General features: G+C 48.7%; 2 protein-coding genes across 2 annotated transcripts; both read right to left on the bottom strand.

Moving 5' to 3' along the window:
* Positions 1-2,735: 2,735 nt before the first annotated feature.
* Positions 2,736-4,418, bottom strand: LOC129011332 (proline-rich protein 20E-like). Its single transcript, XM_054446180.2, has 2 exons — positions 4,367-4,418; positions 2,736-3,349 (listed from the first exon to the last, which is right to left on the bottom strand). Exons 1-2 carry the CDS (start codon positions 4,416-4,418, stop codon positions 2,736-2,738), a joined length of 666 nt encoding a protein of 221 aa, XP_054302155.2.
* A 5,675-nt stretch (positions 4,419-10,093) lies between these two features.
* Positions 10,094-11,776, bottom strand: LOC129011331 (proline-rich protein 20E-like). The gene is made up of 2 exons (XM_054446179.2): positions 11,725-11,776; positions 10,094-10,707 (listed from the first exon to the last, which is right to left on the bottom strand). Exons 1-2 carry the CDS (start codon positions 11,774-11,776, stop codon positions 10,094-10,096), a joined length of 666 nt encoding a protein of 221 aa, XP_054302154.2.
* Between the last annotated feature and the right edge of the window lie 1,372 nt (positions 11,777-13,148).

The raw sequence follows: 13,148 nt of genomic DNA, 5'->3' as shown, positions 1-13,148 counted from the left end.
GCCTCAGCCTCCTGAGTAGCTGGGACTATAGTGGCCCACCACCATGCCTGGCTAATTTTTCTATTTTTATTAGGCTGAGGCATGAGGATCGCTTCAACCCCGGGAATGGAGGTCTCGGTGAGCTGAAGCCACTCACTGCACTCCAGCCTGGGTGAAAGAGTGAGACTCTGTTTGAAAATCAATCAAGAAATGAATGAATAAATAAAGCAAGAGAAATTACCAAGAGATCTTGGAGCCTGCCTGGAGTCTGAGCTACTTAGCAAGCTGATGTGGGAGGATCACCTGAGCTGAGGAGGTTCAGGCTGCACTCAGCTGTGATTGCACCACTGCACTCCAGCCTGGGTGACTGAATGAGACCCTGTCTTACTCCACGTACAGATGTTTAATGAAGCACTTCGGTGGTAGAAATATCCTGGAAGCGGCGTATCAGCGGACCGTCACCTGCATAGTGTAAAACCTGTGCATCTTTCAGACAGATATACAGCAAGAAGATAGTGGCACATGTGTGTAGGATGACTGTGAGGGTGCTTTCTGGCTTAAGGAGGACAGACCCCAAAGGCAAGCCAAGAAGCAGCTCCCACTGCACAGTGCTCATTGTGATCCACGCCACGCTTCAACACAAAGTCACCTGTTCCTACTTTGGAGACGCACGTGCTCCACAGAGGCGCTGGTCCTGACCACACCCGCGTTACCCGCCTGGACCCTATAGTCACTTCAGCATGACCCCTGGCAGATGGCATGCCAGGTGTTTTTAAACGCGAGCCACAAACGATGCTCTTCTTGTATGTGTTTGTTGGTGTAAACTTATGTGATTATGGGGAGAGATGCAATATGAATGGAGAACAGAGACCGTAGACACTATTTTTCTACCTTTCTTTCTGCTTTTAGTAAACACATTTTATATTTGTGATTGGTGAAATTTTAGTAAAAGAACTGTAGTATAAAGCAAGTCTTAAGAGAAAGGTTTATTTAAAAGGATTGAATGCACAAGAAAACAATCTTTGATGTAAAAAGTTATCTTTATTTTATTTGGACATTTACAAACGAGTGAAAATCAGCTAATAAAAGCCTACTGAATAGAACACGAAATACAAAAATTCGTAATACACCTTTTGTCAAACTCTGAAAAGATGGGAACTACCTCAACTTAAACATCTATGAGAAACTTGCAGCAAACATCTTGGTTAATGGTGAAACATTTAAAATATTCCCCTTAAAGTCAGGAGGAAGCCAAGGATGCTGCCATGGAATTGCCGATTCCTTATTCAGCGGTTTCAGTGAGTCATGCACTCTCCTTGTTTCTGTTAACCCCCCTAACAACTTTTGTTTGATTCATCAAATTTTCTTTGATCCCCTTTTTCCTCAATCTCTTTGATTCCAATTCTCTTAGTGGTTCCCAACGGGTACCTGCATTGAGACTTAAAAATGTGTCAGAGTCTAGAGTTTCATTGCTCTTCTATTCAGCCACTATATCGTCTCCAGGCATGAGAGAAGAACTTTAGCAACTTCTAGCTCCTTGTGAATTTTCCCATGCCCCACATGCCTATATCAATGTCTTCTGGAATTTTAATTCTAGGTCATCAATCCTTTTTCCAGAATCATACTTATCTAGACTTAATAATACAGTTTCCTAATTTCCCTGGTTACTGACTGTGGCTGCATCCCGCTTCTCCCAAGTGGTCTGGTTTGGCTTTTTCCTGGCTGAAAAACATGACTTGTACTTTCACTGTGCATAACAGTTCCATTCCAGTCGCCTTGTACAGAAAGGGGGTTTAGCCGCTTGCACGTCATAAGTTGTGTAGTCTAAGTTCAGGGGAAGCTCAGGCTTCAGGTCCAGTCTGAGTAGGATTCTGCCTTTTCCTCCCTTTTCTGGATGCCATTCCTCCCTTCATGTGGCCGTGCCCTTGAGCGGAAACTGCCTGCCTCCTTCTCTCCCCAACAATTTCTTTGATTGCGCATAGAACACTAGATTCAGAGTGAGTTCCCTCTGGAAGCTCTGAGGATATTGCACCATTGCTTTCCATAGTCATCCATGCTGGCAGGCAAAGTCTAAGGTCACCCTACTTCTGCTTTCCTTGTAAGTCTCAGCTCTCAGGCAGCTTTTGGGATGTTCTCTTCACCATACTTCATACTCTCAACGGGTGTTATTCTTGTATCCTGCTCAGGACTCACAGACTTCTTCCATTGGGAGAAATCATTGGCCATGATTTCTTTGTATATTGCTGTCATACACATGTTCTGGCTCTCTCGGGAGAGCTCCATGTTAGATGACCTCCGGTCCTCAGGATGACTGTTCTTTCACACTGTCCGTCTCTCTCTTGCCTAAGCACCTAGTTTTTACTGATTCGTTCCTCAGTCCTGTCTATTCTGTGATGCAAACCATCAACATAACTTTGGATTCCAACAACGTTGTTTTTCATTCCAAGTATCTCTAATTGGCTTTTACTATGAGCACAAGAAGATTAGGGGGGCCGCTGGCTTATTTGAACAAGCATTGAGGAACTCCGTGCATGTGTAACTTTGACAGAAGGTGCAAAGCAGAGACAAGAGGGGCATTGGAAGCAGACGGACTACTGCCAGGATCCTGGGAGGAGGGTGTGGTTACTCCATTCTGACTACACAAGGTGAGGGCTCCGGTTGGGTTTGGACGGGAGGAGTGGAGCAGAACTGGGGCTGGGGGGAAAGTCCAGGTGGAAGAAAGGGGGGCTGGGAACAACGTGGGTGGCAAATAGAGGTCAGCATGCAATGTCGGCGAAGAACACTGGGACCCCCTTCACATAGGTGCCGTGGGGGGTTTGAATGACTTGTAAAACAGCTGGGTCACCCAGAGCCCTAAATCCGACGCAGGGATAGAGGGTCAACGTGGGCTGCCCGGCGACAGCCTGAGGCCCAGAAGCGGGGGGCGGCTCCTGAAGCCCCAGCTCAGGTGGCGCCACGTCGGGGCCAGGGCCTTCCTGCGCAGTTCCAGGCAGATGACCTGTTTCAGAAAGAGAGAAGGCTGCGGTCTCCCTGATTTCCGGTTCCCCCTGGTGGCCTGGCTCTCCATGGTGGTCCAGTTGGATGTGCACGTCCGATCCCATCAAGCGTTGTGCCCCCCGTCTCGGGCCAGCGTCCCTGCGGGGCCCACCGCCTCTGCCACGGCCTCGCCCTGCCGGCCGGCTTCCTCCCCGGCGCCGGCCTCTCTCTGCCGGACGAGCTGACTCTGTGGGAGCTGGGGGCTGCCATCTGAAGGGTGTCACGTAAGCAATGGGTTTTGCGGGTTGGGCTGGCTGTGCGGGCCCATCTGCTTCCACGGAGTCTTCAGGGTCCACAGCAGAGCAGCCTGGCTCTCTAGGAGGCCCACCGGAGGCTAAAAGAGAAGCAGAGTGTGAGCAGAGAGAGATAGAAGGAATTTTACCCATCAATCAGTTATAGGATACTTTTAAGAATAAATACTCAGAGGAAATAGGGATCATGGATGCTAAAATTATGAGAGAAGAAAGAAAACTCTCCACGGAAATTTGAGAATGAAGTGGAGAAGATCTCCCAGAGAAGAAAGCAAAAATCTAAAATGATGGAAAGAAGGAGAAAGTACAAGAAAATTAGAGGTATATTGTCACTGAGACAGATCACCATAAAATTTCAGAGTGCTGATGACAGAAGATTCCAAAAGATTCTAGAGAGAGGGAGAAAGAGAAAGGAAAGGTGACATGGAAAGGGCCAGGATTCCACGTCCCAAAAATCAGACATCTCAAAAGCGGCAGTCAAATCTAGAACATAACAGAAAGTGACTTCAAAATTTCAAGGGAAATGAATTTCCCACCTAAAATTTCATAGCCAACCAAAGTTTCACTGAAGAATCTGGGAGGGTAGAATGAAGATGTTTCAGAAAAGCAAGATCTTAAATGATTTCCTTTCAATGGATGCTCTATTTTTTTGCATCTATGAAGCTAGACAAGATTAAAAGATTTAGGACACTCAGTGTAGGAAGGGAAATGGTTTGGAGAACAATGTGGCAATAGCCATAAAATTCCAATTCCTCCAGAAAAGAACAAGGTGGAAATACTGGTTTATTACAGGTCAAGATGTAGCGTGAGGACTTGCTCCACTACAGAGAAACAGTAAAACAAAACTACACAAAACAAAACAAGAACAAGAACAACAACAAGAAATCTCAGATTTGGGAAATGGGATACAAGTCAAAAGAGGGAAAGGAATTTCCCAGACGACGTGGAAGCTGGGAGCTGACTTATAACAACCGGCCCAGGTTGAGGCAGGCCATGAGAAGGTGAAACAGAGAGTGCTTGACTGAGTTCGAATTTAAACAATTGGGGAAGAATTGGGGAACAAACGAGGTTCAAAAGAGAGTGTCAGGCGTTTGATGTACCTTGATTAGGGGCCATGGTGCGAAGCCGCTTGGAACGCCTTGGTTCCTCCATGAGCAATCTGCCGGAGGGGCTGGGGAGAAAAACGAGAGAGAACGGATTTAGGAAGACGGGGGTGACAAGGCAGGGGGATGGATATGCCCTTTCTAGGGGAATTAGGATTCTGTCCCCACCTGCACCCATCCAAGCTCTATCCACCCCTCAGGGACACCAAGACACACACCTGATCTTCCTATACAGCTGGCTCCGGAGATCTGAAAATTAGGAGACTCTTCGACGAAGAGAGGCCTGAGGAGCTGGAGGTGTCCACAGGTTCACCGCTGTAGCTCTGAGGTCGTCCTCCCGCAGCCAGGCAGGCAGGCAGGCAGGCAGGCAGGCAGGCAGGCAGGCAGGCAGGCAGGCAGGAGCACGCAGCTGGTTCTGGCTCCGAGCCCAGCAGAGAGCCGACTGCTGGAGGCCGAGCGCGGTCCCTCTTATATGGCAGCAAGGCAATCACGTAAGGGAAGGGCGTCGTCAGAGGGGGGCCCGCTGGGGCGGTCCTGGCCGGGCTTGCGAGGTGCATTGGGTCAGTCCCCTGCCAGTCAAATGGGGCCCTGCTGAGATGCCGCCATTTCTAGAAGTCAGTGGTTGATTGATTAATCTAATCATTGAGGAAAAAAATGCAGAGCGACCTTTAAGTGCCAGGAAAAGGGAGGTGTGGTGCCCTGAAAGTGGCTAATGGGAAGATTTGATTAGATTACATCTGAGCGAGGTCAAGGAAAGCATCCAAAGGCGGGATATTTGGGCTGAAAAGTGGAATACATAAAATTTGAAATGAGTCGACCTGAACCGGGTTGGGAGAGGCAGGGGAGTGAAGAAAGTGTGCCGAGGCCCGGACTGGAAGGGAGTCCGGCACGTTCTGGGAACGGACGGGAGGCCAGGGCCAAGCCCAGAGGTGGTGCGAGGTGGAGGCAGGGGCCGCGCAGGAGCTGGTCTTGTTCCAAGGCAGCGGAAAACCATGGAACGGTGTCCTGCAGTGGGTTCACATTTCAAAAACGACCAGCCTGGCTGTGAAGGAGAGCCAACCCAGGGTCCACAGAATAAGTCAGGAGAGGCAAGAAGGCTATTGCAGCCCTCGGGGTTGGGCGCAAGGTCCTATTAGACTGAGACTGAGGGAGGTAGAGGAGGAGAAAGTTCCCTGGTGGGAGAGAAATTTACAAGAGAAAGCGAGACGCAGTGTGGACAGTCCTTGGAGAAGAGACTGCGGCCTTGGTAGCCCGCCCGTTCATTCAGACAGAGGTGGACCAAGAACCTGCTCTGAATGGGAAGACGCGGAGCTTGGCTTGCGCACATCGGGTTGAAGGAGCTTTTGAGTTGCCCGGTGAGGTTGTCAAACGGCCTTTCGTAAAACGAGTCGAGCTCAGAGAGAGACGGCGATGGGGCTGGAGATGCGTTGTGAGACACACACCACCGTCTTTTATTGCTGTGGGTGCACACACGGGCGGAGGAAGACAGCAGGAAAGACACCAGGACACTGGAGGGGAACCCACAGTGGGTTAGTTGGTTGGTTTGCCTTCTTGTTTTTTAGAGAGACGGGTTCTCGCTCTGTAGCCCAGGCTGGAGTGCAGTGGCGCGTTCTCGGCTCACTGCGGCTACTTGGGAGGCTGAGACAGGAGAATGAGTTCAAGTGATTCTCCTGTCTCAGCCTCCGCAGTAGCTGGACTACAGGTGCGCGCCACCACATCGGGAAAATTTTTGTATTTTTTGGAGAGATGAGGTTTCGCTATGTGCCCAGGCTTGTTTGGAACTCCCGAGCTCAAGAGATCCTGCCCGCTCAACCTCCCGAGTAGCTGGGACCACAGGGGCAAGCCACCATGCCCGGCTAATTATTTTTCTGGTTTGTGTTTTTCGCTGAGTTTAGGTTTTGCTATGTTTTGTCGTAACTTACCTTTTCTGTCCCAAGACCCCATCCAGGGTACCACATTACAATGAGTCATGGTTCCCCTTGGCTGCCACAGTTTCTCACACTGGCCTTGTTTTTGTTGACCTTGACACTTTGAATACTGGTCAGATGTATTTTAGGATGTCCTCTCCTGAAGTTCGTCTGATCTGACTGGAATTAAATGTTTTTGTAAGGAAGATTGCAGAGGGAAAGTGCCGTTCCCATCCCATCCTGTCTAGACTAGGCACCATCAGCAGGGCTTGTCACTGCTGCTATTAGTCCTGGTCACCTGGCTGGGGCAGTGTTGATTAGGTTTCTCCACCATCAAGTGATTTTCCCAACTCTTTCTCTACTGTATTGTTTGGAAGTCACTACCTGTAGCCTATACTTTAAAAAAGGGAAGTTATACTTTATCTCCTTGCAGGGGAATAGCTACCTAAATTATCTGGAGTTCTCCTGGGTGGAGGATTTGCCTATTCTTCCCCATGTGTTTATTTATTTAATCATTCATTTATATCAGCATGGACTCGTGGACGTCTATTGTATACTTTGGTTTATAATCCCATAATTCAGGGGATGAATGATTTAATAATTGAACTAATTATTTTGTTAAATATTTAACTTAAATATTCAATTACTTATTATTTAGTGAGTTACTTTGTCACTCAAAGTTTCCACCTTTGGCCACCGGGAGCTCCTTTAGTTGGCTTCTGTGTCCTTTTGTCAACCTCCCATCACTGCAGCTTTTGGTTTTGTTTGGTTTTGGGCTGCTCCTTTCTCCCTGGCACCACAGGATGCTCCACGCTTACTTGCCTATTCTCATCCTTATTGGGGTTTCCTGTGCTCACTGACCACACCCATAGATTCTTTTATGAAGGTTCCATTCAACACTTTTCTCTTTCTTATTGGGTAACTTTCTTTTTCTTTTTTTTTTTTGTTTCTTTTTCCAATTTGAGACGAACTTTTCCTCTTGTCGCTCAGGCTGCAGTGCCACAGCATGACCTCGGATCACTGCAATGGGGCAATCTTGGCTTCCTGCAACCTCCGCCTCCTGGCTTCAAAGGATTCTCCTGCCTCAGCCTCCTGAGTAGCTGGGACTATAGTGGCCCACCACCATGCCTGGCTAATTTTTCTATTTTTATTAGGCTGAGGCATGAGGATCGCTTCAACCCCGGGAATGGAGGTCTCGGTGAGCTGAAGCCACTCACTGCACTCCAGCCTGGGTGAAAGAGTGAGACTCTGTTTGAAAATCAATCAAGAAATGAATGAATAAATAAAGCAAGAGAAATTACCAAGAGATCTTGGAGCCTGCCTGGAGTCTGAGCTACTTAGCAAGCTGATGTGGGAGGATCACCTGAGCTGAGGAGGTTCAGGCTGCACTCAGCTGTGATTGCACCACTGCACTCCAGCCTGGGTGACTGAATGAGACCCTGTCTTACTCCACGTACAGATGTTTAATGAAGCACTTCGGTGGTAGAAATATCCTGGAAGCGGCGTATCAGCGGACCGTCACCTGCATAGTGTAAAACCTGTGCATCTTTCAGACAGATATACAGCAAGAAGATAGTGGCACATGTGTGTAGGATGACTGTGAGGGTGCTTTCTGGCTTAAGGATGACAGACCCCAAAGGCAAGCCAAGAAGCAGCTCCCACTGCACAGTGCTCATTGTGATCCACGCCACGCTTCAACACAAAGTCACCTGTTCCTACTTTGGAGACGCACGTGCTCCACAGAGGCGCTGGTCCTGACCACACCCGCGTTACCCGCCTGGACCCTATAGTCACTTCAGCATGACCCCTGGCACATGGCATGCCAGGTGTTTTTAAACGCGAGCCACAAACGATGCTCTTCTTGTATGTGTTTGTTGGTGTAAACTTATGTGATTATGGGGAGAGATGCAATATGAATGGAGAACAGAGACCGTAGACACTATTTTTCTACCTTTTTTTCTGCTTTTAGTAAACACATTTTATATTTGTGATTGGTGAAATTTTAGTAAAAGAACTGTAGTATAAAGCAAGTCTTAAGAGAAAGGTTTATTTAAAAGGATTGAATGCACAAGAAAACAATCTTTGATGTAAAAAGTTATCTTTATTTTATTTGGACATTTACAAACGAGTGAAAATCAGCTAATAAAAGCCTACTGAATAGAACACAAAATACAAAAATTCGTAATACACCTTTTGTCAAACTCTGAAAAGATGGGAACTACCTCAACTTAAACATCTATGAGAAACTTGCAGCAAACATCTTGGTTAATGGTGAAACATTTAAAATATTCCCCTTAAAGTCAGGAGGAAGCCAAGGATGCTGCCATGGAATTGCCGATTCCTTATTCAGCGGTTTCAGTGAGTCATGCACTCTCCTTGTTTCTGTTAACCCCCCCAAACAACTTTTGTTTGATTCATCAAATTTTCTTTGATCCCCTTTTTCCTCAATCTCTTTGATTCCAATTCTCTTAGTGGTTCCCAACGGGTACCTGCATTGAGACTTAAAAATGTGTCAGAGTCTAGAGTTTCATTGCTCTTCTATTCAGCCACTATATCGTCTCCAGGCATGAGAGAAGAACTTTAGCAACTTCTAGCTCCTTGTGAATTTTCCCATGCCCCACATGCCTATATCAATGTCTTCTGGAATTTTAATTCTAGGTCATCAATCCTTTTTCCAGAATCATACTTATCTAGACTTAATAATACAGTTTCCTAATTTCCCTGGTTACTGACTGTGGCTGCATCCCGCTTCTCCCAAGTGGTCTGGTTTGGCTTTTTCCTGGCTGAAAAACATGACTTGTACTTTCACTGTGCATAACAGTTCCATTCCAGTCGCCTTGTACAGAAAGGGGGTTTAGCCGCTTGCACGTCATAAGTTGTGTAGTCTAAGTTCAGGGGAAGCTCAGGCTTCAGGTCCAGTCTGAGTAGGATTCTGCCTTTTCCTCCCTTTTCTGGATGCCATTCCTCCCTTCATGTGGCCGTGCCCTTGAGCGGAAACTGCCTGCCTCCTTCTCTCCCCAACAATTTCTTTGATTGCGCATAGAACACTAGATTCAGAGTGAGTTCCCTCTGGAAGCTCTGAGGATATTGCACCATTGCTTTCCATAGTCATCCATGCTGGCAGGCAAAGTCTAAGGTCACCCTACTTCTGCTTTCCTTGTAAGTCTCAGCTCTCAGGCAGCTTTTGGGATGTTCTCTTCACCATACTTCATACTCTCAACGGGTGTTATTCTTGTATCCTGCTCAGGACTCACAGACTTCTTCCATTGGGAGAAATCATTGGCCATGATTTCTTTGTATATTGCTGTCATACACATGTTCTGGCTCTCTCGGGAGAGCTCCATGTTAGATGACCTCCGGTCCTCAGGATGACTGTTCTTTCACACTGTCCGTCTCTCTCTTGCCTAAGCACCTAGTTTTTACTGATTCGTTCCTCAGTCCTGTCTATTCTGTGATGCAAACCATCAACATAACTTTGGATTCCAACAACGTTGTTTTTCATTCCAAGTATCTCTAATTGGCTTTTACTATGAGCACAAGAAGATTAGGGGGGCCGCTGGCTTATTTGAACAAGCATTGAGGAACTCCGTGCATGTGTAACTTTGACAGAAGGTGCAAAGCAGAGACAAGAGGGGCATTGGAAGCAGACGGACTACTGCCAGGATCCTGGGAGGAGGGTGTGGTTACTCCATTCTGACTACACAAGGTGAGGGCTCCGGTTGGGTTTGGACGGGAGGAGTGGAGCAGAACTGGGGCTGGGGGGAAAGTCCAGGTGGAAGAAAGGGGGGCTGGGAACAACGTGGGTGGCAAATAGAGGTCAGCATGCAATGTCGGCGAAGAACACTGGGACCCCCTTCACATAGGTGCCGTGGGGGGTTTGAATGACTTGTAAAACAGCTGGGTCACCCAGAGCCCTAAATCCGACGCAGGGATAGAGGGTCAACGTGGGCTGCCCGGCGACAGCCTGAGGCCCAGAAGCGGGGGGCGGCTCCTGAAGCCCCAGCTCAGGTGGCGCCACGTCGGGGCCAGGGCCTTCCTGCGCAGTTCCAGGCAGATGACCTGTTTCAGAAAGAGAGAAGGCTGCGGTCTCCCTGATTTCCGGTTCCCCCTGGTGGCCTGGCTCTCCATGGTGGTCCAGTTGGATGTGCACGTCCGATCCCATCAAGCGTTGTGCCCCCCGTCTCGGGCCAGCGTCCCTGCGGGGCCCACCGCCTCTGCCACGGCCTCGCCCTGCCGGCCGGCTTCCTCCCCGGCGCCGGCCTCTCTCTGCCGGACGAGCTGACTCTGTGGGAGCTGGGGGCTGCCATCTGAAGGGTGTCACGTAAGCAATGGGTTTTGCGGGTTGGGCTGGCTGTGCGGGCCCATCTGCTTCCACGGAGTCTTCAGGGTCCACAGCAGAGCAGCCTGGCTCTCTAGGAGGCCCACCGGAGGCTAAAAGAGAAGCAGAGTGTGAGCAGAGAGAGATAGAAGGAATTTTACCCATCAATCAGTTATAGGATACTTTTAAGAATAAATACTCAGAGGAAATAGGGATCATGGATGCTAAAATTATGAGAGAAGAAAGAAAACTCTCCACGGAAATTTGAGAATGAAGTGGAGAAGATCTCCCAGAGAAGAAAGCAAAAATCTAAAATGATGGAAAGAAGGAGAAAGTACAAGAAAATTAGAGGTATATTGTCACTGAGACAGATCACCATAAAATTTCAGAGTGCTGATGACAGAAGATTCCAAAAGATTCTAGAGAGAGGGAGAAAGAGAAAGGAAAGGTGACATGGAAAGGGCCAGGATTCCACGTCCCAAAAATCAGACATCTCAAAAGCGGCAGTCAAATCTAGAACATAACAGAAAGTGACTTCAAAATTTCAAGGGAAATGAATTTCCCACCTAAAATTTCATAGCCAACCAAAGTTTCACTGAAGAATCTGGGAGGGTAGAATGAAGATGTTTCAGAAAAGCAAGATCTTAAATGATTTCCTTTCAATGGATGCTCTATTTTTTTGCATCTATGAAGCTAGACAAGATTAAAAGATTTAGGACACTCAGTGTAGGAAGGGAAATGGTTTGGAGAACAATGTGGCAATAGCCATAAAATTCCAATTCCTCCAGAAAAGAACAAGGTGGAAATACTGGTTTATTACAGGTCAAGATGTAGCGTGAGGACTTGCTCCACTACAGAGAAACAGTAAAACAAAACTACACAAAACAAAACAAGAACAAGAACAACAACAAGAAATCTCAGATTTGGGAAATGGGATACAAGTCAAAAGAGGGAAAGGAATTTCCCAGACGACGTGGAAGCTGGGAGCTGACTTATAACAACCGGCCCAGGTTGAGGCAGGCCATGAGAAGGTGAAACAGAGAGTGCTTGACTGAGTTCGAATTTAAACAATTGGGGAAGAATTGGGGAACAAACGAGGTTCAAAAGAGAGTGTCAGGCGTTTGATGTACCTTGATTAGGGGCCATGGTGCGAAGCCGCTTGGAACGCCTTGGTTCCTCCATGAGCAATCTGCCGGAGGGGCTGGGGAGAAAAACGAGAGAGAACGGATTTAGGAAGACGGGGGTGACAAGGCAGGGGGATGGATATGCCCTTTCTAGGGGAATTAGGATTCTGTCCCCACCTGCACCCATCCAAGCTCTATCCACCCCTCAGGGACACCAAGACACACACCTGATCTTCCTATACAGCTGGCTCCGGAGATCTGAAAATTAGGAGACTCTTCGACGAAGAGAGGCCTGAGGAGCTGGAGGTGTCCACAGGTTCACCGCTGTAGCTCTGAGGTCGTCCTCCCGCAGCCAGGCAGGCAGGCAGGCAGGCAGGCAGGCAGGCAGGAGCGCGCAGCTGGTTCTGGCTCCGAGCCCAGCAGAGAACCGACTGCTGGAGGCCGAGCGCGGTCCCTCTTATATGGCAGCAAGGCAATCACGTAAGGGAAGGGCGTCGTCAGAGGGGGGCCCGCTGGGGCGGGCCTGGCTGGGCTTGCGAGGTGCATTGGGCCAGTCCCCTGCCAGTCAAATGGGGCCCTGCTGAGATGCCGCCATTTCTAGAAGTCAGTGGTTGATTGATTAATCTAATCATTGAGGAAAAAACTGCAGAGCGACCTTTAAGTGCCAGCAAAAGGGAGGTGTGGTGCCCTGAAAGTGGCTAATGGGAAGATTTGATTAGATTACATCTGAGCGAGGTCAAGGAAAGCATCCAAAGGCGGGATATTTGGGCTGAAAAGTGGAATACATAAAATTTGAAATGAGTCGACCTGAACCGGGTTGGGAGAGGCAGGGGAGTGAAGAAAGTGTGCCGAGGCCCGGACTGGAAGGGAGTCCGGCACGTTCTGGGAACGGACGGGAGGCCAGGGCCAAGCCCAGAGGTGGTGCGAGGTGGAGGCAGGGGCCGCGCAGGAGCTGGTCTTGTTCCAAGGCAGCGGAAACCCATGGAACGGTGTCCTGCAGTGGGTTCACATTTCAAAAACGACCAGCCTGGCTGTGAAGGAGAGCCAACCCAGGGTCCACAGAATAAGTCAGGAGAGGCAAGAAGGCTATTGCAGCCCTCGGGGTTGGGCGCAGGGTCCTATTAGACTGAGACTGAGGGAGGTAGAGGAGGAGAAAGTTCCCTGGTGGGAGAGAAATTTACAAGAGAAAGCGAGACGCAGTGTGGACAGCCCTTGGAGAAGAGACTGCGGCCTTGGTAGCCCGCCCGTTCATTCAGACGGAGGTGGACCAAGAACCTGCTCTGAATGGGAAGACGCGGAGCTTGGCTTGCGCACATCGGGTTGAAGGAGCTTTTGAGTTGCCCGGTGAGGTTGTCAAACGGCCTTTTGTAAAACGAGTCGAGCTCAGAGAGAGACGGCGATGGGGCTGGAGATGCGTGTGAGGCACACAC

Source organism: Pongo pygmaeus, chromosome 14, assembly GCF_028885625.2.
Source record: "Pongo pygmaeus isolate AG05252 chromosome 14, NHGRI_mPonPyg2-v2.0_pri, whole genome shotgun sequence".
NCBI classification, from domain to species: domain Eukaryota; kingdom Metazoa; phylum Chordata; class Mammalia; order Primates; family Hominidae; genus Pongo; species Pongo pygmaeus.
The sequence above is the reverse complement of the archived record's forward strand: the minus strand, read 5'-3'. Positions and strand labels throughout refer to the sequence as shown.

What these genes read in the sequence shown, in the direction of transcription:
- LOC129011332 (XM_054446180.2), bottom strand. Translation starts at nt 4,418, where the DNA reads ATGGAGGAACCAAGGCGTTCCAAGCGGCTTCGCACCATGGCCCCTAAT. An exon ending in CACCATGGCCCCTAATCAAG is followed by an intron (nt 3,350 to 4,366) that starts GTACATCAAACG and finishes CTTCTCTTTTAG; the next exon opens with CCTCCGGTGGGCCTCCTAGA.
- LOC129011331 (XM_054446179.2), bottom strand. Translation starts at nt 11,776, where the DNA reads ATGGAGGAACCAAGGCGTTCCAAGCGGCTTCGCACCATGGCCCCTAAT. An exon ending in CACCATGGCCCCTAATCAAG is followed by an intron (nt 10,708 to 11,724) that starts GTACATCAAACG and finishes CTTCTCTTTTAG; the next exon opens with CCTCCGGTGGGCCTCCTAGA.